At 34.8% G+C, this 23,661-nt stretch overlaps 2 protein-coding genes across 2 annotated transcripts; both read left to right on the forward strand.

Annotated features, from left to right (window-relative positions):
* Window positions 1-270: 270 nt before the first annotated feature.
* On the forward strand, window positions 271-15,411 carry LOC129002147 (uncharacterized). Its single transcript, XM_054429744.1, has 2 exons — window positions 271-343; window positions 14,932-15,411. Exons 1-2 carry the CDS (start codon window positions 293-295, stop codon window positions 15,409-15,411), a joined length of 531 nt encoding a protein of 176 aa, XP_054285719.1. The 5' UTR covers window positions 271-292.
* Window positions 15,412-20,488: 5,077 nt separating this feature from the next.
* LOC129003568 (uncharacterized) lies at window positions 20,489-23,083 on the forward strand. Its single transcript, XM_054431865.1, has one exon. It carries the CDS (start codon window positions 20,489-20,491, stop codon window positions 23,081-23,083), a length of 2,595 nt encoding a protein of 864 aa, XP_054287840.1.
* Window positions 23,084-23,661: the final 578 nt, after the last annotated feature.

Consider the following 23,661-nt stretch of genomic DNA (forward strand, 5'->3'; position numbering starts at 1 on the left):
GTTGTGTTTTTTTCCTTTTCAAGAAATTTTGAGTTATTTACATAGAACTATGAGACATAAATTTTGTGTGAAAAAGACTAAATCTTTTTGGTGGGCGGAAATGTTAAGGCCAGATTTATTTTAGTTTCAAAAACATTTTATTTTAATCCCCTTTGCTTGACCAGAATAATTTCATTTTATTTCCCCAATACCTACAGCCAGTTTACCTATCCATCCTATAACCAGTATTCAAATTTGCCGCCATACCCCACTACCTCAAATCAAGAGTCACCTGGGAAGAACACTGGGTCACATGACCTCACTTCTTCAACATGGCTGGAACAACAGGAATCTACAGTATGAGGTATTCCTAATTTTAGCAATTCCTTTAGTTTCGCCACCTCCTACTCATTTTAATCATTCCTAATCGCTTTATTTTCAGAGGGCAATTACTAACCGAAGAGCCGTTGATTTACATAAAACTGTCAATAAAATCAATTACAACAATGAATATTGGCCGATACGTGACAGAGCTGACCACGGGGGGTAGATGTCCGGGGGTAGATTTCCGGGGGTAGATTTCCGGGGGTAGATGTCCGGGGGTAGATGTCCGGGGGTAGATGTCCGGGGGTAGATGTCCGGGGGTAGATTTCCAGTCGCGGGCTGTTTCTTGACCGTGTATAGGCCCCGCCCCTCGTGACGTCAAAATGACGTAGGCGTTTTTTCATGGGGGTAAATATCCGGGGGTAGAAATCCGCTACCCCTATGTGTCAAATACTGCTTCCATAGGATTACATTGAAACTTTAAGGGCCCGTGGGGCGGATTCCTAAGAGATATGTTTGACGCCATATAGATGTTGGCACTCACCGATATAGCATTTATCGCAAAATTTTAAAACGATTGCTTCAGCCGTCTAGGAGGAGTTTGCGTATTACGAAATGCATAAGAGTCGGCGTATAAGAGATTCGCTCAATAAATATATCTGCATTTAAAATTAACATATCACTATAGTCCTTTATTAAGCTCGGCCATTGTACATTTTATGCCACGTTTATAGTTCATTGGCCTTTATTTGGCATCATTCGGGTTTCCTCTATCAATTAAATCTCCCAGCCGATAGACGCATCCTCGTACTTGCTATTATAATATCACACTAATAGCCAACGTACTTATAATCTACTCTGGAAATGTATTAAAATTCGGTCTTATGTGATCGTTGATTAAAATGTAGTGTAAACGCTAACAAGAAAAAGTTTTAACAACTGCAAACAAACTCTGAATACGCTAAGATATTGTTTTAGTATAGACTAGCTGTTGTACCCGTGCATTGCAACGGAGAGGACACTGAATACAAAAAAAATATTTTGAATTATGTTATATAAAATAGTTACTCATTCCCCTTTGGTCTCAGGAACACAACACATCTGAAACTCTTAGTTTGAATAATACATTTCTTTAAGGCTAGGCTAACTTATAAGGCTACCAATAGTAGAGTACAAATTATATGAGGCACTTATGCATTTATGGAAATAATGTACCCATGGGTATGGATATAATTAAATTTTCAAATGATAAGCTTACTTAAACATTTATTTACTTGAAAACGTACATATAGGTAAATAAGAAAAAATAATCGCACAGCATTTAAAGCTCTCGTCTGTATTAAAAAAAAAAACAGTTTATATTGATTTTACATAAATAATTAATATTTTTTATCGTAACTGCTGAGGGCTTTTAATCTTTACCTGCAGATCAGTGTGTATATATCACAATAATAAGCAAAAATAAACTAATGGAAAACTTGTATTACTTTGTTTTAGAAAACCAACCACTATTATTGTTAATCAGGGCACAAATTTCATTAATTTTTAAATTTTGAAACATAGTTACATTACAGACATTTAATTGATTTTAGAAACAAAAGTGAAGCCAAATTAAAGCAGTGTTGTAAAAACACAACGAATAAGGAGATTTCTGTAATTGTAAAAAAGCGAATGTGAAGTAGATGATAGAAGAAAATATAAGTAGGTAGTAGCAACCTCTGGACAGAATAAAAGTAGGTATAGTTGAAATTTAAGTTTTTTTTTAAATTGAATTAAGACACAAATAAAAGTGTTACAAATAAGAAGTAAAACATTCAGTCAGTAACATTTTTAAAACTGTACCAGTACATATAATATCTCTTAGTATAATTTAAAACCTATTAATCCTGATCCAAACATTTGTTTATCAGTTCAAATTTGTAAACAAAAAGCTGCTACCATATCAACATTATTAAAAAAAAATTATACAATGAAATCCTTCTGTTTCCATGAAAATAAGTATATTTTCATAAATATTTTAATCAAACTATTCTCATAATCATAAAACTTGAGAATCTTGGGAGCAGAACCTTACCATAGTATTTACAGCTGACTTCAATTAATTTTTTTTACTATTTACATTCTTCCCATATGTAAACATTGAAACTTGGAAGCCCATGGGGCGTAGTTCAAGGGAAATTTAATAACAGGAATATGCCTATATGTTAACCAGGTATATAAGCTAACTTCATAAAAAATTGTATTTCAATCGGTTCAGTGGTTCTTGCGTTTCTAAGTAACAGACAGACACACACACAAACACACACCATCTCATTTTAGAGAATTTCCCATATAGGGAATAAGCTATTACCGTAGGTCTCATGGTAAGACCTGGACCCGGGACCGATTTAGTTTTTCGTTTTGAGGTCCCCAGAGGCCAAGAACACCATCCGTTCAAATTCATATATATATATATATATATATATATTTATATATGTGTCCGTTAGCGCGATAACTCGAGCAAAAATGATCCGATTTTGATGAAATTTGGTATAAACGTGTAAACCTACATTTATTCGAACGAGTTCGCGAACCAGCATGATCGGACTATGGGAACAGGGGTTTATGGGGGGTTTTATGGGGTAAAAATGGGTTTTTCTAATTTTTCACCCTGAAAACATAAAATTTTGCAATTTCTTTCTAAACCATTTTGTAGAGCTCAAAAAACAAATAATTTAGTATATTGAAGCATTGTTGCATGCCTAACGGTTACTGAAAAATCGCAAAATAGTGTAAATTTAAAATTACCATTTTATTCTTATGGAGAATAAATTCAGTGTTGTAGCTTGCTAGTCTATGGACATATTTTAATGAAATTTTGAAATTTTGTTTACTTCATACTAAGCAAAAAATATTTCAATAACAACCCCCTATTTTCTTTCCTGTAGCAGCAAACCTAAGTACGAGTAAAAATTCTGAAACTGCACAAATTAATTCATTATATATGTGTCTATATTGTATTAAAGTTTGATAAAGTTCTGACTTTTAGTTTACATTGTGCGAATTTACCAAGTCATAAGATGGTTTTTGATACCCTAAAAACAAGGAGTTTTTACCTTTTGATTGTCATAAAAAATTTCATAAAGGAGCTAAAAAATTGTTGTTTTCACAGGAATACGTAGAATGAAACAACGAAAATTTATATATACCACGTGTTTTCCTAAGTTAGTTTGGTTACTTTTCTGTAGAGCTCCAAACTCGAGTGTCTAAACCTTTTTCTCCGACAGTAGTTTTTATACTAAACCGCATTTAGAGTAAGTTTAAATAAAACAAACATGTTTCGAAACACATTTATTTGGAACCCTAGTTAATCTATTAAAACATATAACTTATTAGATAAACATGTAAATAATTTTCATTTTCAATTTCGCTACAATTAATTAAATTGTAAAGTCAATTCGTCTTCCGTAGACATTCCCTCATTTTCAATTTAGGTAGGTACCTAACAAACTTTTTCATATCATGGACGAGCAATCCATATAGATCATTTCCTCAACGAACTTCAATAAAAAAACTCATGATAGATATCATTTGTTGACCATTATTGTTGTGATGTGTTAGTCACTGGGATCGTGGAACGTTAATACTAATGATGGAATCGTGGAAAAGCGCCCATTCAGGCGGTGCTTCGTGGAAAACTTCAAAATGGTCTTGGTTTTTCCTCTCAAAGAATGGAAACGTCTAGGGTGAAAACATGGTTTGCGTTTTGTTTTTGGGACAGCAGATGTTTTAGGCGATTAGTGGAGATTACAGACAATAGAGGCAGAAAGAGATAGCTGGAGAATGTGTATGTTTTACTGGGCACGTACATCACAGTATCACCAGCAGCTGCTTGCATTAATTGACCTTGACCACCAACCAGGAGTTTTCTCACAGGGCCCAAGTAGAGCTTAACGATTTCAACCACAAACAATACTTTACTTTACTTTAATAATTTTAATTGAAATAATATTATTTATGAAAACAAATTCATAAAAAGATTTCTTAATTAGTGCAATTTGCAATAATTTGAAACAGTTTTCATTTGGTTGCTACTTACCAAATGTTTTTCCATTATTAGAGAGAACTATTTTAAAAAAGAAAGGCTTGAAAAAATGAGGTTGGAATTAAAGAATAAAATTTTGAATAAATAATTAGTTGAAGAATTATGTCTTTTCTTTCAAAGTTGAAGACACAATGGATATTTCATTAAACTTAACTTCCAATTTTGTATATTAGGTATTGAAAGTATTTGACATAGACTTGCTTAGAAATTGCTGCTTAAACCTATTATTTGATAAACTAAATACCTCGCATACTCTTTATGTAAGCGTAAGCCAATATTTTTTAATAGACGTAATTGGTTATTTTATTTGTAACTTATCACAATTAGTTTTTTTTTATTCAGAAATGTGTTTCATGTTAACAAGGCGTACTAACCAAACAGATGGTCGAAGACCATTGTTTAACTAATTGGTTTTATAATATTCTGAGAAGAATGTTTATTTGTAAAATAAAGCACTTTATTCATTAATTCTATAAAGACAGAAAAACATTTGCATTACCTCAGAGTAGTACTACAACATTATTACTCTGAGGCATTGCCGATGATTATGGGCACTAATTACATCTATGGACAGTGTCATTACAACTACACTGAGACATAAGAATTTATTTTTTTACGAAAAAAATGCTAACGACACAACTTAATTTGTTTTTTCCGTTTTTACAAATAGGAGTACCAATTTATTTGCTTTATTTCATATCTCTTTACATGCTCTGCACAGTAGTCTGGCAGATGTAACATCATGTATAAACATGTTAAAGAATTCCATCATTATGTGTATCATTCTAACCTTGTTTTGCCTTTTTGTTAGACTTAAAACTAGATGCAATTCTCTGAATCCTTCACATACTGTGCAAAGTAGTTTCCAAAGACTTTCTTATATCATGACTAGAAATTTCGCACTATATCATTAGGTCTATCTTTTTAACCTGTCTCAATCTTTAAGGTTACAATGACTTAAAAAATGCCTGAACTCTTCACATGCTCTGCACAGTAGTTAGCAAGGACTTTAATTATGAATTTTTTTGTCGCAAATGATTAGTTGCCTATTAAAAAAAAAAAACTTTGTTAATCTTAAGGTTTACAAATACTAGAAACAATGTCCTGAACACTACATTTGCTCTTCACAGTATTCTGCAGATGTCGCTACTCGTTATTATACCTTTACTTCAAACTTTTGTTCAACGTTATTGTCGATCTATAAACTATTTGTAAACTTCTAATGTTATAAAGACAAGACACAATATCCTGAACTCTTCCAACGCTTTGCACAGTATTCTTCCACAGGTAATTTCCATCACAACTTCCTACGTCGAACCCTTTTTTTACGTCTATCTATAAAACGTTTGTTAACCTTATACGTTATAAAGACAAGACACGATGTCCTGATCTCTTCACGTGCCCTGCACAGTATTCTTCAGGTACTTTCCATCACGACTACCTATGTCACACTCTTTTATTAGGTCTATCTATACAACTTTGTTAACCTTATAAGTTATTATAAAGACAAGACACGACGTTCAGAACTCTTCACGTGCTCTGCATAGTATTCTTCAGGTACTTTCCTTAACGTCTTCCTTTGTCGCACCCTTTTATTAGGTCTATCTATAAAACTTGTGTTACCCTTATACGTTATAAAGACAAGACACGATGTTCAGAACTCTTCACGTGCCCTGCACAGTATTCTTCAGGAACTTTCCATCACGACTTCCTGTCGCACCCTTTTTTTTTTGTATATCTATAAAACTTTAGTTGACCTTATACGTTATAAAGACAAGACATGACGTTCAGAACTCTCCACATGTTCCGCACAGTATTCTTAAGGAACTTTTCATCATGACTTCCTATGTCGCACCCTTTCATTTGGTCTATCTATAAAACTTTAGTTGACCTTATACGTTATAAAGACAAGACATGACGCTCAGAACTCTTCACGTGCTCTGCAAAGTATTCTTCAGGTACTTTCCATCACAACTTCCAATGTCGCACCCTATTATTAGGTCTATCTATAAAACTTTTGTTAACCTTATGCTTTATACACTACAGATACTAGCTGTAACCTGCGGGCTTTGCTCCGTTTAACTTCTTAATTTTCAAGACGATCTCGTTCGCATGGCTCAATCACGTCCTGGTTGAAGTTTGTTCGCTACGCTCACTTACATTTAGGTTAGAGCTTGTTCGCTACGCTCACTCACCTTTAGGTTGGAGCTCGTTCTCTGCGCTCACTTGCCTTCAGGTTAGCTCGTTCGCTACGCTCACTTGCCTTCAGGTTAGCTCGTTCGCTACGCTAACTCGCCTCCAGGTTGAAGTTCGTTCGCTACGCTCACTCACCTTTTGGTTGCAAATTAGCTGTTGTCATAAATGTAAAAGAAATAATAGTGCTGCACCCTGTTGGTAATCCTTGTAACTTTAATGCTATTAAACATCATAGAAAAGAACCAACTTGTTTAATTGAAACATCTGTTAAGATTCATTAATTCCATTTCTCATAAGGTTAACATGGGAAACTCCAGAGCCACTGGGGCGGAGCCGATTGGACGGATCACGAAATTGATGGTGTATAAACCTATTCCATGAAATTCTATACGTATGTACCAAGTTTTGTAGCAATCGGTTCAGCGGTGTCTGAGTTTATCACTGCCAAACAAATATATATATATATATATACAAACATCCTCTTTTATACTTATATAGAAGACACAACGTCCTGATCCCTTCACATGTTCTGCACAGACTTTTATCATGACTTCATATGTCGCACAAAACCCTCTATATTAAACCCCTGTTATGAGGACAGAGAAGTGAATTTTTGGGTATTTCTACCTCCCGCATGTAAGTTAGTAAGCCTGTAAAATGTATGTCCATTGCTGTTAAAAGGACAGTTTGTGTTATGTATAACACCTGTTATGAGGACTGTCCTCTTATTGCTGTCCTCTAAACAGGTCTTGCGTATGAAATTTGTCCCCTTAACAGCAATGGACATATCTATATACAGGGTGTTTCAGAATTTTTGTCCGATTTTGATGGAATTTGGTTTAAAGGTGTAAAGCGGGATAAACTTGAATGAGTTCGCAAACCAGCACGATCGGACCATGGGAACGGGGCTTTACGGGGGGTTTTATGGGGTAAAAATTGGTTTTTCTCACTTTTGACCCTCAAAACACAAAATTTCCCAATTCCTCTTAAAACCTTTTTAAAGAGCTTAAAAAAACAAATAATTTAGTATATAATAGCTATTTACATTACAAGTGTAGTAAGAGCGTTTTTACATCACGCAGGTGGCATAATTCACCGAAGTGATGTAAACACGCTCTTGCGGAACAATAACGTACAAGATTTTACCTAACCCGACAATATTCAGGAGGTTACGAGCAATATGCTTCATTATCAATTTCACTCATCTTCTAACAGTAATGTTCATTTACAAACAAAAGCTAGGTTAGGAAAATTCTTCAAAGCATAACAATAAAATTCGAACACACAGCTGATTTCTAGCGTTGAACGTCGTTGGCTCCATAGAGATATATTTTTTAAGTTATCCACTCAATGTTATTTATATGGGTTTCATTACATCACCGAGTGAGTTTTTTTCAACTTTACATCACTCGAGAAGTAAGGAAGTTGTATACATCACGCTTGGGATAGGGAAGTTTAACATGGCGGGTTAGGTAAAAGTATTTCTGTTCGATTATTAGTAACCGAGAAAATTAAAAAAATTGTAAATTTAAAATTACCATGTTATTCTTATGGAGAATATTGTCAAATGTTTTAGTTTGCTTGTTTATGGATATTTTAAGTACACTTAAGGGCTAAAGTTTGGAAGGCGGTGCTATCTGTTGACATTTGATCAAACTCATTTTCCCTTTGTTTACAAATAACATATGGACGTAGTTTGAAATAGTTTTTAAGGTTAACCCAACAGACTGCAGGACTTAAAACTTCCAGAGCAAAGCTGGAATTTATATTTTGTTTCAATCTGTTGAACTAAGTCTGGTTCTGTTTCATAATGAAGAGTTTCAGAATAAATATTTAATAAATGTTTTATTCTTTTTGTCTATGGTTAAATTGATTGACCTTACATCGTATTTTACTGATTATCATGTTACAGTTCCATGTGATGAAGTGGATGTTTAAAAGTGATTATTTGCAGGGGCAGTTATTCGTTACATTACCACATTATCATGTAATTTACAATGTGTATCAAAATTCCAATTCCTTTATAGTGTTTTCATTGTTTGGTTAACTTCCTTATTTCATTTCAATTTAAAATCAAATTCCGCCAGTACAACGAAGAACTGTGAGTGGCTGGAGGGAACGTGAACATGGCCGCTTGCATCAACCTCTCAATTGAACATTTGATGGGTACTGTTGTGTATTGTAAGTTTATATATTGAAATAAATAGTTAAATTAATATATAGATGAAAAATGAGCCTTATTATGTTACTAGTTTATTTACATCAATCGCATCACATTTTTGAAAATAACATATGATTAAATTATTAAATGCATAGCATTTGAAACATAGAGATATACAACAGTTTCTTCCCCACTAAATTTGATTCGCAAGTCCAGTCTTTTCCGTTGCTTTCTCGTTCTGGCTGATTTGCGAGGAACATCTGTTGAAGCATTGTCATCTGTTTGGGGATTATTATGTTCACTGGGTTGAAGCCTGATTTCTGCATTTTCAAGTTGATCATTGTTATCTTCTCTGCGTTGAAGCCTGATTTCTATATTTTCCAGATCATTGTCCTTGAATGTCACGTTCTGTTGTTGCGAACTAGTATTTACTTTAGGAGATGAGCTGGAGGGTGTTTTGGCTGTTGTTTCTGGCACTGATGTTCTCTTCAACTGATCGATGTGTCTCTTGCCAATGTAACCGTTGTCCAGTTTGACTTTGTAGTGCAGAACTCCAAGTTGAAAAATAATTTTTCCGAACTTCCAGCCGTCTAAGGAACGTACTAATATTCTCTCCCCCACTTTAAATGAGCGGCTTACTTGTTGAAAACCTGGATGTAATGATGTGTTTTTCTTAGGGGGTTTGAGAGCATCTAGTTTTGTTCTGATCTTTTGATTTAAATACAGTTCAGCCGGTGATTGTCCGCATTGTAGAGGTACAGCTCGGTAGCGAAACAGTATGTCTTGAATTTGTGATTTAATATTCTTTCGAGGATCTTCAGCACAATTTTTCAAAGATGTCTTTAACGTTTGCACATAGCGTTCCGCTAACCCATTGGTTGCTGGGTGTCCTGGGGCAATAAATTTTTGAAATATGCCTCTTTGTTGGCAAAAGTCTGTAAATTCTTAGCTAGTAAAAATGGTGGCATTATCAGAAACTAGTACAGCAGGATATCCATGTGTAGAGAAGATATCATTTAGAAATTCTATTGTCGTAGCTGTGGATGGTGCGTTTTTTGTTATTCGAACCTCAGGCCATTTAGATTTTGCATCAATCACTTCTAGGAAATGGTGTACATTAAATGGTCCTGCGTAGTCCGTGTGAACTCTTTCAAAGTTTTCCTTAGGGATTTCCCAAGGGTGAAAAACTTTTGTTGGCTGTTTTGACTGTAAAGCGCAAGCTGCACATGATCGAACTTTATTTTCAATGTCTTTGTCAATTCCGGGCCAATAACAGTGGAGTCTTGCGAGTCGTTTCATTCTTACCATTCCTATGTGTGTTGCATGAAGCTCTTCTAAAACATGAGAGCATAGTGATCTTGGAATGTAGACACATTCTCCTCTGAATACAATTCCTTGATTGGTTGAGTAGATTGGATCATTTGCACCTTCTTTTATTTGTTTCATAAGATCTTTCATTCCTGGATCGTAAGCAGTTTCTTTTGAAATTGAATCACTCGTGATGTTGATTGATGAGATTTGAAGGATTGAATTCTGTTCTATTTCATCTTCTTCTTTATTCAGTGCTGTGTCGATACCACGATGTTCCGTTGTTTGAAAAGTCCTGGATAGAAAATCTACATTTTGGTGTTGTTCTGCTTTCCGATGTTTGATGTTGTATTCAAATCCTCTGAGGAAAACTGCATAGCGTAAAAGTCGACCAGCTGTCATTGGAGGAACATTCTTTGGGTGAAATATTCGTGTGAGTGGTTGGTTATCTGTGATCAATTCAAATTTTCTTCCATAGAGGTAGTTGAAAAACTTTCCAATAGAAAATACAATAGCGAGTGCTTCACGATCAAGTTGGCTGTATTGGGACTCTGATTTTGAAAGTGAGCGGGAGACGAATGCAATGGGCCTTTCTTCTCCATTGATAATTTGTGATAGTACTCCTGAGATCCCATGTGGGCTTGCATCGCAGGCTACGGATACTGGAAGGTCTGGGTCAAAAGGAACTACCACTCTATCTGAGGCTATTTCCTTCTTGATGTTGATGAACGCTTTCTCACAATCTTTTGTCCAGTTGAATGGTTTATTCTTGATGAGTAACTGGCGTAGAGGGTAAGTTATGGTAGAAGCTGCTGGAATGAATTTTGAATAATAAGTTACAAGTCCTAGAAACTTTCTCACTTCCTCTACTGAATTTGGTCTTTGAATATTGAGGATATTTGACACTTTTGCTGGAGACTTGGATATCTTGTTATTTTCAATAACATATCCTAGTGATGCTTTCTTGGAAGAATGTGCATTTATTTCTGTTGAGGTGAAGATTGTTGGTTTGAAGTCGCTCCAGACAAGCTACAAGGTTGTTGAAACATTCATCCAAAGTTGACCCGTAGACAATTATGTCGTCAAAGTAAGAACTGACACCTGGGAGGTCTTGTAGAACTTGTTCCATTACTTTTTGAAATATGCTGGGTGCAGTCTTGATTCCAAAAGACAATCTGTTGACTTTGTAAGTACCTTTATGGGTTGATATTGTTTGAATACAAGCACTTTCTTCATCGACACCTATGTGTAGGTAAGCTTTAAAGAGGTCGAGAGTACAGAAAAACTTGGCGTTTCTCAGTTTGTGGAGTGTTTCGTCGATCCTAGGAATCGGATAGTGTGAATCGTAGAGTTGAGGGTTGACTGTGACTTTATAGTCTGCGCATAGCCTAAGTGTACCATCGGGCTTAGGCACTACAACTAAGGGTGAACCCCAGTCGCATGATTCGATTTTAGTGATGATTTTGTCTTGTTCGAGTTTGTCAAGATCATGTCCCACTCTATTCCGGAGTGCATACGGTAAAGGTCTAGGTTTGAAAAATACTGGTTTGGATTGAGGTCTTAACTTTAGAGAGCAGGTGACATTAGGAATATGTCCTATTTCTGGTGAAAACATTTCTGGAAATTTTTATTCCACTGCAGTTACTAGTTTGTCTGTGTCACTGGAAACTATGTTTACATAAGTACCGGTATCTTTTGGTCCCTGGGTGTCAAGATCGTTCAAATAAACTCCAAGTTGTCTTATTCAAGTCCTACCTAGTAGAGGACTGTACATGTCAGGAACTACAAACAACTGCTGTGTAGATGAGCGTCCATTGTATTCAACCTGAACATTAACCAAGCCTAAGGGTTGGAAAACCTCATTTGTGTAAGAACGAAACCTTATATTTGTATTCTGGATTGTGTTTTGAGGAAGATTAAGTCTGTCAAATTGAGCCTTTGGTAGAAGTGTATGAGCTGCGCCTGAATCTACCTCAAACTTTTGTGGTTTCCCATTGATTAGAATAGTTGTAAAAAATTTTTCTGTGTCTGATGAATTGTAGTCAGATACATTGAGAATTTGAAGTTGCCCTATTCCATAAAGTGAGTTTATGTCCTTTGAATTATTTTGAGTAGTACTTATTGTATTAACTGTAGGCCTGGATTTCTTAGAGAGTAGAGTTGATATACAGACCTTGGCTATGTGTCCATCCTTGTCACAGTTTTGGCAGTGAAGGCGTGATATGTTGGTTTTACATTCCCTTGACGTGTGATTTGCTTTACCACACCTTAAACATAGGTTTCCAATTCCAAGTGTTGCCAAATCAACCTTATTTCGTCTTGTGAAAGGGTGATTTAGTCTGTTGTCAGATCTGTTGTTGAGGTACCGTAGGCTGTCCTTCTTGGTGTTGGTGTATAATTCTGGTGAGTTGGTCTTGTCAATAACTTGTTGACTTCCGCCTGTGACGATGTTTGAGGACTAGAAAAGTTGTTAAGAGTTGCACTGTCTATTTTCGAAGCTTCAATTGCTATTGCCTTTTCTACGGCAATGTCAAATGTTAAGTCCTTGGTCTGGATTAATTGTTCTCTAATTGAAGAGTCATTAATTCCCCTGATAAACTGTGATCTTAAGAATAAGTCAGATACAGATGCTTCACATGATGTACAGGTAAGTTTGCAAGTTGCAATTTGTTTCCTAAGAGCTGTTACATAGTCTGTTATTGATTCATTTTGTGCCTGGATTCTGGATAAAAACTTATGTTGTTCTACAATTGCATTGGCTTTTGGAAAGTAATTGTCCAATAATTTTGTAATTTCATCATAGGTTTGCTCATTAATACTTTTTGGAGCTGAGAGTGAAGACAAAAGGTCATATGTTTTAGAACCTACACTATTGAGAAAAAGCTGGGCACAAATAGTTTTATCGTCAAAAGCATTCTTTATCTTTAGGTAATTTTCAAATCTTTCTCTGTATAGTTGAAAAGTTTCTTTGTTTGAGTCAAATTGTTCGAAATTGGAAATCAAAGTGATGTTTGATTGTGGAGTCTTTGACATACCTTGAATAGCTGAAGACAAGGTCTTGATTAATATTTCAAATTGTCCTTTTGGTTCATTTTGAAAATATGTAGAATAAACTTTAAAACAAATAGAAAACACACGTTAGGCTCTCCTCGTCGCCATTTCTGTTGTGTATTGTAAGTTTATATATTGAAATAAATAGTTAAATTAATATATAGATGAAAAATGAGCCTTATCATGTTACTAGTTTATTTACATCAATCGCATCACATTTTTGAAAATAACATATGATTAAATTATTAAATGCATAGCATTTGAAACATAGAGATATACAACAGGTACATAGTGGTAGTACCACCGTTGTGATAGTCCAATCTCGGACAAATGAACGTTAAATGTTTACATTGTAGTAGCTTACATATTTTTAAGCAAGAAAAGACTGGCCGAGACGGTTAAGTTTTTACTCTTTGTTATAAATGAAAGGTTTGTTTACCCCATTTGTGCAATTCTCAATACCTTCAGGTTCTTATTGGAAACTCCCATTCTGATAATAGGACTGTGAAACTTATATCAAGAAATTATTTGGATAAAGTTTGTCAATTCAATTCTGCCTTTACCATGGTCAGCTCCAAAGCTCTCATTAAGATGAGAAAATTCCACAGGGGATCTACAATTTTAAGATCCGCGACACGTTTTACCACCGAGTGGGTCCTCTAATTCCTCAAAAAGGTGATGATCCTGAATACGCACAGATATATAAGTACCGGTAAGTACAACAATGTTACTAGAACCCAAAAGAGAATTAAGCACAATTCAAATAAAAAATGCAATGAAAACAATTGGGGGAAATAGGGTCACAATGCCAACCCATTTGCAAATCTTCGAAGACTGTGGCAGACATTATGTAGGGACGAGAGCTCCGAGGAGTCAAGTGAGATTCTTATGTAGGTACATAATAAGAGACAGAAGAAGTGTCTTCTAACTATAACAACGTGTTATTTAACAATGCTAGAATAAGAGTAGTGATGGTTGGCGTCAAGAGAGGAATTGAGCTACATTAGGTCAAAAGCTCACTTTACAGTGTGTGGTTGACATCTACGTGCTCATAGAGTGCACCCGCCAGTAGGCGGGACAAATAACTGTTATAGTAATACATAAGAGATAACCAAAGCAGTATGAGAGTGAATGTAAATTTTAATATTGTAGATTACTTTTATATATTTTTTACATCATAATATTTTTATATTTCTATAATCAGTCATATCAATGAATTATTTTTGAGCGACTCTTTGATTAAGGTCTTGCTGTTTATGTTTTTTGTTTATTTTTTACATACAAGTTTCAGTTTTGCTCGATTTTGAGCAACGTGTTATCTAGTGTTATTAAAATATATTTAACTGAAAATCAATTCAGACAAATGGAAATTCGCTTAGTCGGCAGGTTTGCTGCAGCTGGGGTATTTATTACATTGCAGTAAGACCATACAAAGCTATTTTTACATTTTTTACTTTTTTAAACTCTGGCCAAATCTTATAAATTTCTCCCATAAGCAGAAAAACACGTGATCTTTATTTTTTGTAAATACCCAAACATTTTCACTTTAAGTGTTTACTATAGCTACTTAGGAATTTTTACAACATTCTATGCAAATTTGAAACAAAAATGCCATAGTGAATGCTCTGGTCTAAGAATTTTTCCATAGATACATAACTATCTAGACTAAAACTCGATGTTGTTGGTATTTATAGGGTTAATATATTGGACTGCACAAACAAGCTGCACAGTGGACCTCACTCTCCCTGAAGTGCAGTATTTAGCAAAACATTTGACAACGGATGAGTGTCACAGACTGGTAGCCTCTATTCACTTCAACTCCTTCCAGATGGAGCGTTGGAACAAACTGGAGGATGCTGAAAACGCACTTCCAAGTGATGTGAGCTGCCTCAAACTGTTGCTTGAGTGGAACTCGCACGAGGGAAAAGGAAAGACCCATGAAAAACTTTCACTGAGACTGCGTCAAATTGGGAGGCAAGATTTGGCTTCTTGGTTGGACTCAGCAGTGCTCGACGAACTTCAAGGAGAGATAGACAAATTGGCACAGAAGTTTTCAGAAACTCCTCAGGAACATCTCCCTCCTGTCCAAGTGTTTGAAAATGATGATTATTTTGAGCAAACGCTCATGAAAAATGATGACATTTGGGATTTAGTTCCGACTGTAACTATCCTATTTTTCATTGCTGTTTCTATCATAATTTTAACCTGTTTTTTCGCCCAAGTGATGAAGCCTTATAGAATGAGTAAATGGGAAAAAGACAAAAAATTGAATCATGAATTCAAATATGGGTCAGAGACACTAATTTAAAATATACATATAGCCTATCTGAAAAGTAAAATTCACTATCTAATTTTTAGGCATAGCAGTCACATTAATCAATGATAAGACAGACTAAATAATGTAAAACATTTGTCTGTTTAGCTTTAAGCAAATTTCCTATATAGGGGGAATAAGCTATTACCCTCTAGATCACATGGTAAGACCTAGACCCGGGACCGATTTACTTTTTCATTTTGAGGTCCCCAAAGACCAAAAACACCATCCGTTCAAATTCATACATATACAGGGTGTTTCACGAGAGGTGTCTCAAATTGATTACGGAAAAACGGCTTAACGTACAAGGATGAAATAAAATTATTTCTCGCTAAATCGACCCCAAGGAATAACGTAAAAATATTTTTAACTCTTTCCCAATACAGGGTGTGCCAAAAACTGAGGGTCACTAGTTCCAATCTCGGAATTTTTTGTAAACATATGTCATGTTATACATCGTTTTAAAGGTATTTGATAGACAAACATTTTGGCAAAAACATAAATTAAATATCTTTTTCCGTTTCAAAATAGCGGCAGTTTTTTTTTAATCTATATTTTTTTAATACTCTATGTTTCCTATACCAATCCATTTAGCGTATGTTTCCTACCAATGCATTTAGCGCTTCTCTGGTTGGATTTTCTTACTCGTTATGAAATTAGCATTACTTTGATATGCTAAAAGAGACAGTTATTTAAAATGATAAAAATTAAAAAAAAAATATTTTTGAAAATTTGCGAATGCTTGTTGTTCAAAATTTATAAATAGCAACATATGTCAAGTGGCACATCATTTTATAGGTTTTATAATCCATAACAACTTTGTAATTTACACTTACTTTGTATCTCTTTTAGTTTTTGCATAAATAACAAAAAACCGAATTTTCCTATATTAAATGCATTTAATATAAAACTGTATATAAGGAAATAGAGCCATTAACAAGTATAATTAAAAAGAAAAGAATTTCATTCATTGGACATCTTTTAAGGACACCGGAAAATAGAATAAGCAAAAACATAATTGACAAGTTGTGGAATAGCAAGAGTGACTTTAGGTGGATTACAGAGATTAAGGAGGAAATGAGAAGGTTGAACATATCATTAGAAGATTTGGAAAATAAGTCAGAGGCGCTTGCAGTACTCAAAGACAAAAATATCATCCTGCCAATATGAGCAAACAATCAGAGACAAGGAAGAGTGGTTTCGGAAGAAGAAAGAAAACAACGGTCGGAAAGAATGAAGAAGTATTGGACGGACAAGAAGAAGAGACAGAATTAAAATACCCCCGCCGCAGCAAACCTGCTGACTAAAAGAATTTCCATTCGTCTGAATTGATTTTCAGTTAAATATATTTTAATAACATTAGGTTTAACGAGTACCTAGGTTTGCTGCTACAAGGAAACTAACTTAAGTGTGTTTTTGAGTATAATATTGATAGCTTAGTACAAAATAAATAAATTTGCCAAGTTTGATCAAAATATATTCATAAACAAGCAAACTACAACATTTGACAATATTCTCCATAAGAATAACATGGGAATTTTGAATTTACAATTTTTTAAATTTTCTCCGTTACTAATAATCGAACAAAAATACTTTTATATACTAAATTATTTGTTTTTTTAAGCTCTTTAAAAAGGTCTAAAGAGAAATTGGGAAATTTTGTGTTTTGAGGGTCAAAAGTGAGAAAAACCAATTTTTACCCCATAAAACCCCCCGTAAAGCCCCGTTCCCATGGTCCAATCGTGCTGGTTCGCGAACTCATTCAAGTTTATCCCGCTTTACACCTTTAAACCAAATTTCATCAAAATCTGACAAAAATTACTCAAGTTATCGCGTTCACGGACGTATATATATATATATATATAAATCTATATATATATATATATATACATATATAAAAATTTGAACGAATAGTGTTTTTGGCCTCTGGGGACATCAAAATGAAAAAGTAAATCGGTCTCGGGCCTAGGTCTTACCGTGCCACCTACGGTAATAGCTACTTCCCTATAGGGAAATTCGCTAAAAGAATCTAACCATTAGGTATATTGACTTAAGTAAAATGCTGGCCATAAAATAATAATAAATAAATAAATAAATGCATTTTATTTGGGTTTGACGTGGTTTAACACTTAATGAAATGGAGCCTTTAGTGTTTAACCTAAATAACATGCATTTGATATAGGAAAATTAGGTTTTTTGTTATTTAAACAAAAACTAAAAGAGATACAAGGCAAGTGTAAATTACAAATTTGTTAGGAATTTAAAAACCTATAAAATGATGTGCCACTTGACATATGTTGCTATTTAAAAGTTTTGAACAATGAGCATTCGCAAATTTCTAAAAATAATTTTTTAAAAAAATTTTATCTTTTTAAATAATTGTTGCTTAGCTTATCAAAGTAAAGCTAATTTCATAACGAGTAAGAAAATCTAACCGGAGAAGCGACAAATGCATTGGTATAGGAAACACAAAGTATTAAAAAAATATAGATTTTTTTTCAAAAAAACTGCTGCTATTTTGAAACAGAAAAAGATATTTGATTTCTGTTTTTGCCAAAATGTTTGTCTATCAAATACCTTTAAAACGATGTACAACATAACATATGTTTACCTTTGAAAATTCCAAAATTCGAACTAGTGACCCTCAGTTTTTGGCACACCCTGTATTGGGAAAACGTTAAACATATTTTTACGTTATTCCTTGGGGTCGATTTAGCGGGAAATAATTTTATTTCATACTTGTACGTTAAGCCGTTTATCCGTAAGCAATTTGAGACACCTCTCGTGAAACACCCTCTATGTGTGTCCTTTAGCACAATAACTCGAGCAAAAATGATCTGATTTTGATTAAATTTGGTACAAACCTACGTTTATTTGAACATGTTGTGGATGATTGACACCAACTCATTTCACAGCTATGGTCTCGCCAATGTCATAGCCTTCCCTGCCATCAAAAAAATATATGCTTTCTAATTTTCTACGTTGTTAAATACTTAAGAGCCAAGATCTACAGCTAGTTAGCACACACCTTTAAAACTTGGTCGAGTTTTAAGTATCTCTAGGAAGTTAAGTTTCAACATTATTGCAACTTGAAACAGTAAAATCATTGATTTTTTTAAAACACGTTGACTGCGCGTGCCGACTTTAGTCGGCGTCGCCAGCGCTCCCAGGTGGCGCGCGCCGACTAAAGTCGGCACCAGACCAACAGAAATATATTGAGTCAGTGTGAGCTTAAGCAGGAAACCCACTGGTCCGACACGTCACCTTCCGTCAAGGCTCCGACACCTTCCGACAAAATTGCTTTGCATGATTTTAAATGGACTGAAACCCACTAGTCAGACACGACACCTTCCGACACGACACGTCACGACAACATTGCTCTCTGGGGCATTCTTGTCGGATGTCGGATCCGTCATTTCTCCACTCTGCGTGCACCAGGCCTAGATTTACTGTCTAGCTTTGTGTGTGATCACAATATGTGGAACGGGTATGAAACATGTGAAAACAAGAGTGTGATGTTTTTGTGCAATTATTGGTTACGGAGAAAATTCAAAGAATTTTTATTTCAAAATTCCCATGTTATTCTTATGGAGAATACTATAAAATATTGTAAGTTTGCTTTCTGATGGATATATTTTGATCACACTTGGTAAATTTCTTTATTTTATACTAAGTTATTAATACTTTACTAAAAACCACACTTTTTTACCCTCCCCGTAGCAGCAATCCTAGTACTCATAAAACCTAATGTTAATTAAATACACTTAATTGAAAATCAATTCAGGTAAATATAAATTTGCTTAGTCGACAGGTTTGCTGCGACGGGGGTATTATTGTTTACGTTTTGTACTGTACTTTTTGCTAATTTCCCTGTTGTAACGTCTCAATGACTTAAATCTGAATTTCATTTAATTGTATTTGTAGAGTTTTGAATATAATATCAGAATAAACTACTGATAAAAGTAATGAATGGACTGGCTGGATATTGGTATTTCCAATGCATTCCATTATTGTTGGTTTTATCTATATTCGTTTTCCTTATCTGCCAGACAGTATTGTTCTTGTTTTATGCTTTCACTTTTTGCTCTGTCTCAGTCTACACACTACTGCCTTCTAGTTAACATGTCCTCAAATATATTGTAGTTATAGATTCAAAATGTAGTCTAAATTCTCTCTTTTAATTATAACCAATGTTAGAACATAATAGTACAGTTCAGTGTATCAGTGACAGTGATGTGAAGTGAATGAAGTAAATCTTCAGTATTAATATTTGGATGAAACCTCTACAAGTGAATGGACTGGTAATTCTCTCCTGTCGTCAACCTGCACGCCACTTTTAAGCTCAAGTCATCCCTCTCCTCTACGGGCATCACTGGACCACTAGCAGAGTCTCTCTACGTCAAACCTCTACTCTCCTAGCTACTCCTTTGAGGCCAACCCTCTGCAACCTTCCCAGACGACATCGCCAGCTCCAACCCTCTTACAACCGCTTCGCTACCCACGTCACGACCTCACTTGAAACTCACCACAACCTGAACTTCTCTAGAAAGACTCCGCAAGTAGAAAATAATGTTTAACTTAATTTATTTAGCAATTATTCAAAATACTCTTACAATATTTCTATCAGATTTTTAGGATTTAAAAGTTTTAACCTTCCGGAAGATTTCATTTAATATTCTAATCTAATATAACAGTTCTTGTCATAATTCAATATATCCAATTTTAAAACCTGATATTAAAAAGTGTGTGAACTGAGAAGCAGAGTTTTTATTTCATGCTCTCCGATTGCCTTTGGGTAAAATTAAATTAATACATTTTGAGAATAGAATTTTTAAGATTTAAAATTCTCTACGACTCAACAAATTAATGGTCCTTCGAGCCGGATGGATTACAGTAACTTTTTAGTTGGTAATTTCTTTTGTTTTGCAAAAGGAGAGCATAAATAAGTTTTTTAAATTCTTTTGTAGTTTGTTTTAGAGGGTTTTTTAACTTTTTTAAGTTGCTTTATTTTTCTCTAGGGTTTCCTATACCTACCTATACCTCCTTGGTCATATAAACTTAATCTGCAAACATGACTCCCCGACCTACTGTCCAATTAGAAACACTTGTTAAAAGGAGAGAAAAATATTTTGCTAGACTACAAGCTCTATATGATGTTGGCAAAAAATGTATACAATTAGCTCAACAAAAACAAAGCTACACTGCTGAGTTAGACTCTTTTGTTTCTCGCTTCCAGCGAATCGAAGATGATTATGAGGCTTTTGAGCAAGTATCTGACGAAATAAACATTGCAAACACTCAGGTAGAAGAGGGTGAAAAAATTGATGTTACTAAAGCTTCATTGGCGTATGATGAGATTTATTTCAATGTGAAGACAATTGCTCGTAAGATGAATGTAGGGAATTTAAATACACAAAGTAAACCGGAAACTACTCAATCATCTGTCCCAACACAATCTTCTCAAGTAGCGAGACTACCAAAACTGGAAATTGAACCATTTGATGAATCAATTACAGCTTGGCCAAACTTTTATGCCCTCTACACCTCTATGATCCATAAGAACGCTTGCCTAACCAAGGTAGAAAAACTTACATATTTACGTAGTTTACTAAAATCTCACGCACTCTCTCTTATTGACACTCTAGCAATATCAGAAGACAACTATGATATTGCCATGCAAATTCTAATTGAACGATACCAGAATAAAAGATTATTAGCTTCAAGTTATCTTGACAAAATATTATCTTTTCGCCAAATGACAGAGGATTCAACTAACTCTTTCTCAAACTTCATGGAAGTATTCAACAGTAATTTGTCAGCTGTGAAGGTTCTTGACATTGACGATTTATTTGATTTCACTATGCTCCACATTGGTTTACGCTCTTTGACACCAAGTACTCGTAAGGATTTTGAAAGCCATCATTCAAGTAATGATATCCCAAAGTTTGAAGACCTTATCAAATTTGTCCAACAACAGCTCAAAATTCTAGAAATCACTAATGATCCCAAGGGAAAATCAAAACCTCACAAACCTACCCAGTTCTCTAAGCCATCAAGCTCTCGCAGTGCAATGCTCTCTACTGTGAATACAATTCACTACGATAAAGGGAAGAATGCTTCATTAACGTGCCCGTGCTGTCAGGACATCTCTCACAAGATTTATGGTTGTTCAAAATTTAAAGGCATGAGTGTAGCGCAACGATATGATCAAGCTAAAAAGAGTGCCTTATGTTTTTCTTGCCTCGGATCTCACATGATATCTGATTGTAAATCTAAGTCTAAGTGTTTCAAATGCTCTGGTAAACACCACACTCTCCTACATCGTTCAGATAACAGTCAAGTGACAGAGTCTAAGCCTAATGCTGGAAATAATGTAGAACCTAAGACTTGCCACTACACTAATACTTGTTCAAGTACAAACATGCTACTGAGTACTGCTATTATTGGCATCCGTGATAACGATGGTGAACTAAAACAGGTAAGGGCCATCATCGATGGAGGGTCACAAACTAGTTTAATTACTACAGAATGTGTTGAACGCCTTGGTCTAAAAAGACGTTACAGCAAAATTACGCTTATGGCTGTAGCTAATACATCTGTCTCCCAAAACAAAGGCTCTGTAATGTGCAGTATAAGCCCAATCTCTACACCTGAAACTGAATTGACAACTGAAGCGATAGTGGTACCTAAAATTTCTTCTGATCAACCTAACATCCAATTAGATCGCTCTGTACAGTCAAAATTCTCTAATTTAAAGCTAGCTGATCCCACTTTTGACCAAAGTGCACCCATTGATTTTTTGTTAGGATCTGACTTGTACTATGATATTATTCTGGACTCACACAATATAATCAAAGGTCAACCTTCCGCTTTGGCAACCATATTTGGATGGATTATTGGTGGCAAAGTACCAAGCATTTCTTCTACAAATGAAAACTCATACTTTCTGACCTGCTGTGAGTCTGTAGATAAATCAATCAAAAGATTTTGGGAAACAGAGTCAGTAAACACTAAGAAACCTATCAATCCTGAAGACATTGAGACTGAAAATCATTTTCAAACTACTCATTTTCGTGATGAAACAAATAGATACGTAGTTTCACTGCCTGTAAGATCAGACAACATTTCGTTACCTAACACAAGAGAAATCGCTAAGCACCGTCTAATAAATTTAGAATCAAGACTGAAGAAAACCCCAACGATGTATCAGGAGTATAGGGACTTTTTGAATGACTACATTGCTCAAGGTCACATGAGCATTGCGACTACCCCCTCTACGTACATCATCCCTCATCACTGTGTAAGGAAAGAAGATAGTAGCACTACCAAACTCAGAGTAGTTTTCAATGCCTCTTTCAAACCTAAAAATGATGATAAGTCATTAAATGACAATTTGTTCCCAGGTCCTAAGCTGCAAAAGGATATAACTGAAATTATAACAAACTTTCGTCTTCATTCCATTGTTGTGTGTTCAGATATTAAGCAGATGTATAGACAGATTGTTGTAGCTCCTGAGCAACGGAGTTTGCAACACATATTTTACAGAACCTTACCAAATGGACCTATTGAGGAGTATGAACTCAACGTTCCCACGTATGGTGTCACATCAAGTGCATTCCTAGCCCAGCGAGTTTTGTTGCAGCTTGTCAAAGATTTTTCGTTTTGAGGTCCCTAGAGGCCAAAAACACCATCCGTTCAAATTCATATATATTTATATATATATATATTTATAAAATTAAAACATATATAACAAAGTACCCTTTTAGTAATTATTTTATTTTTCATGACGACATGTTTCGGAACTAAGTCCATTGTCAAGTCATTTTTACCATAACCTCATTCTTTTGTAAAATAAAAATAAAAATGACTTGACAATGGACTTAGTTCCGAAACATGTCGTCATGAAAAATAAAATAATTACTAAAAGGGTACTTTGTTATATATGTTTTAATTTTATTATATTAGTAGCCCTAAAAATGCAAGAAAATAATATATATTTATATATATATGTGTCCGTTAGCGCGATAACTCGAGTAAAAATGATCCGATTTTGATGAAATTTGGTACAAACGTGTAAACCTACGTTTATTCGAACGAGTTCGCGAACCAGCATGATCGGACCATGGGAACGGGGGTTTATGGGGGGTTTTATGGGGTAAAAATGGGTTTTTCCCATTTTTGACCCAAAAAACATCAAATTTTGCAATTTCTTTCTAAACTATTTTGTAGAGCTTAAAAAAACAA

The sequence above is a fragment of the Macrosteles quadrilineatus genome, unplaced genomic scaffold, assembly GCF_028750875.1.
Source record: "Macrosteles quadrilineatus isolate MER2022 unplaced genomic scaffold, UCM_ALF_1.0 Scaffold_9__3_contigs__length_116548681, whole genome shotgun sequence".
Lineage (NCBI taxonomy): Eukaryota > Metazoa > Arthropoda > Insecta > Hemiptera > Cicadellidae > Macrosteles > Macrosteles quadrilineatus.

What these genes read in the sequence shown, in the direction of transcription:
- LOC129002147 (XM_054429744.1), top strand. Translation starts at nt 293, where the DNA reads ATGACCTCACTTCTTCAACATGGCTGGAACAACAGGAATCTACAGTAT. An exon ending in ACAGGAATCTACAGTATGAG is followed by an intron (nt 344 to 14,931) that starts GTATTCCTAATT and finishes AACTCCTTCCAG; the next exon opens with ATGGAGCGTTGGAACAAACT.
- LOC129003568 (XM_054431865.1), top strand. Translation starts at nt 20,489, where the DNA reads ATGACTCCCCGACCTACTGTCCAATTAGAAACACTTGTTAAAAGGAGA.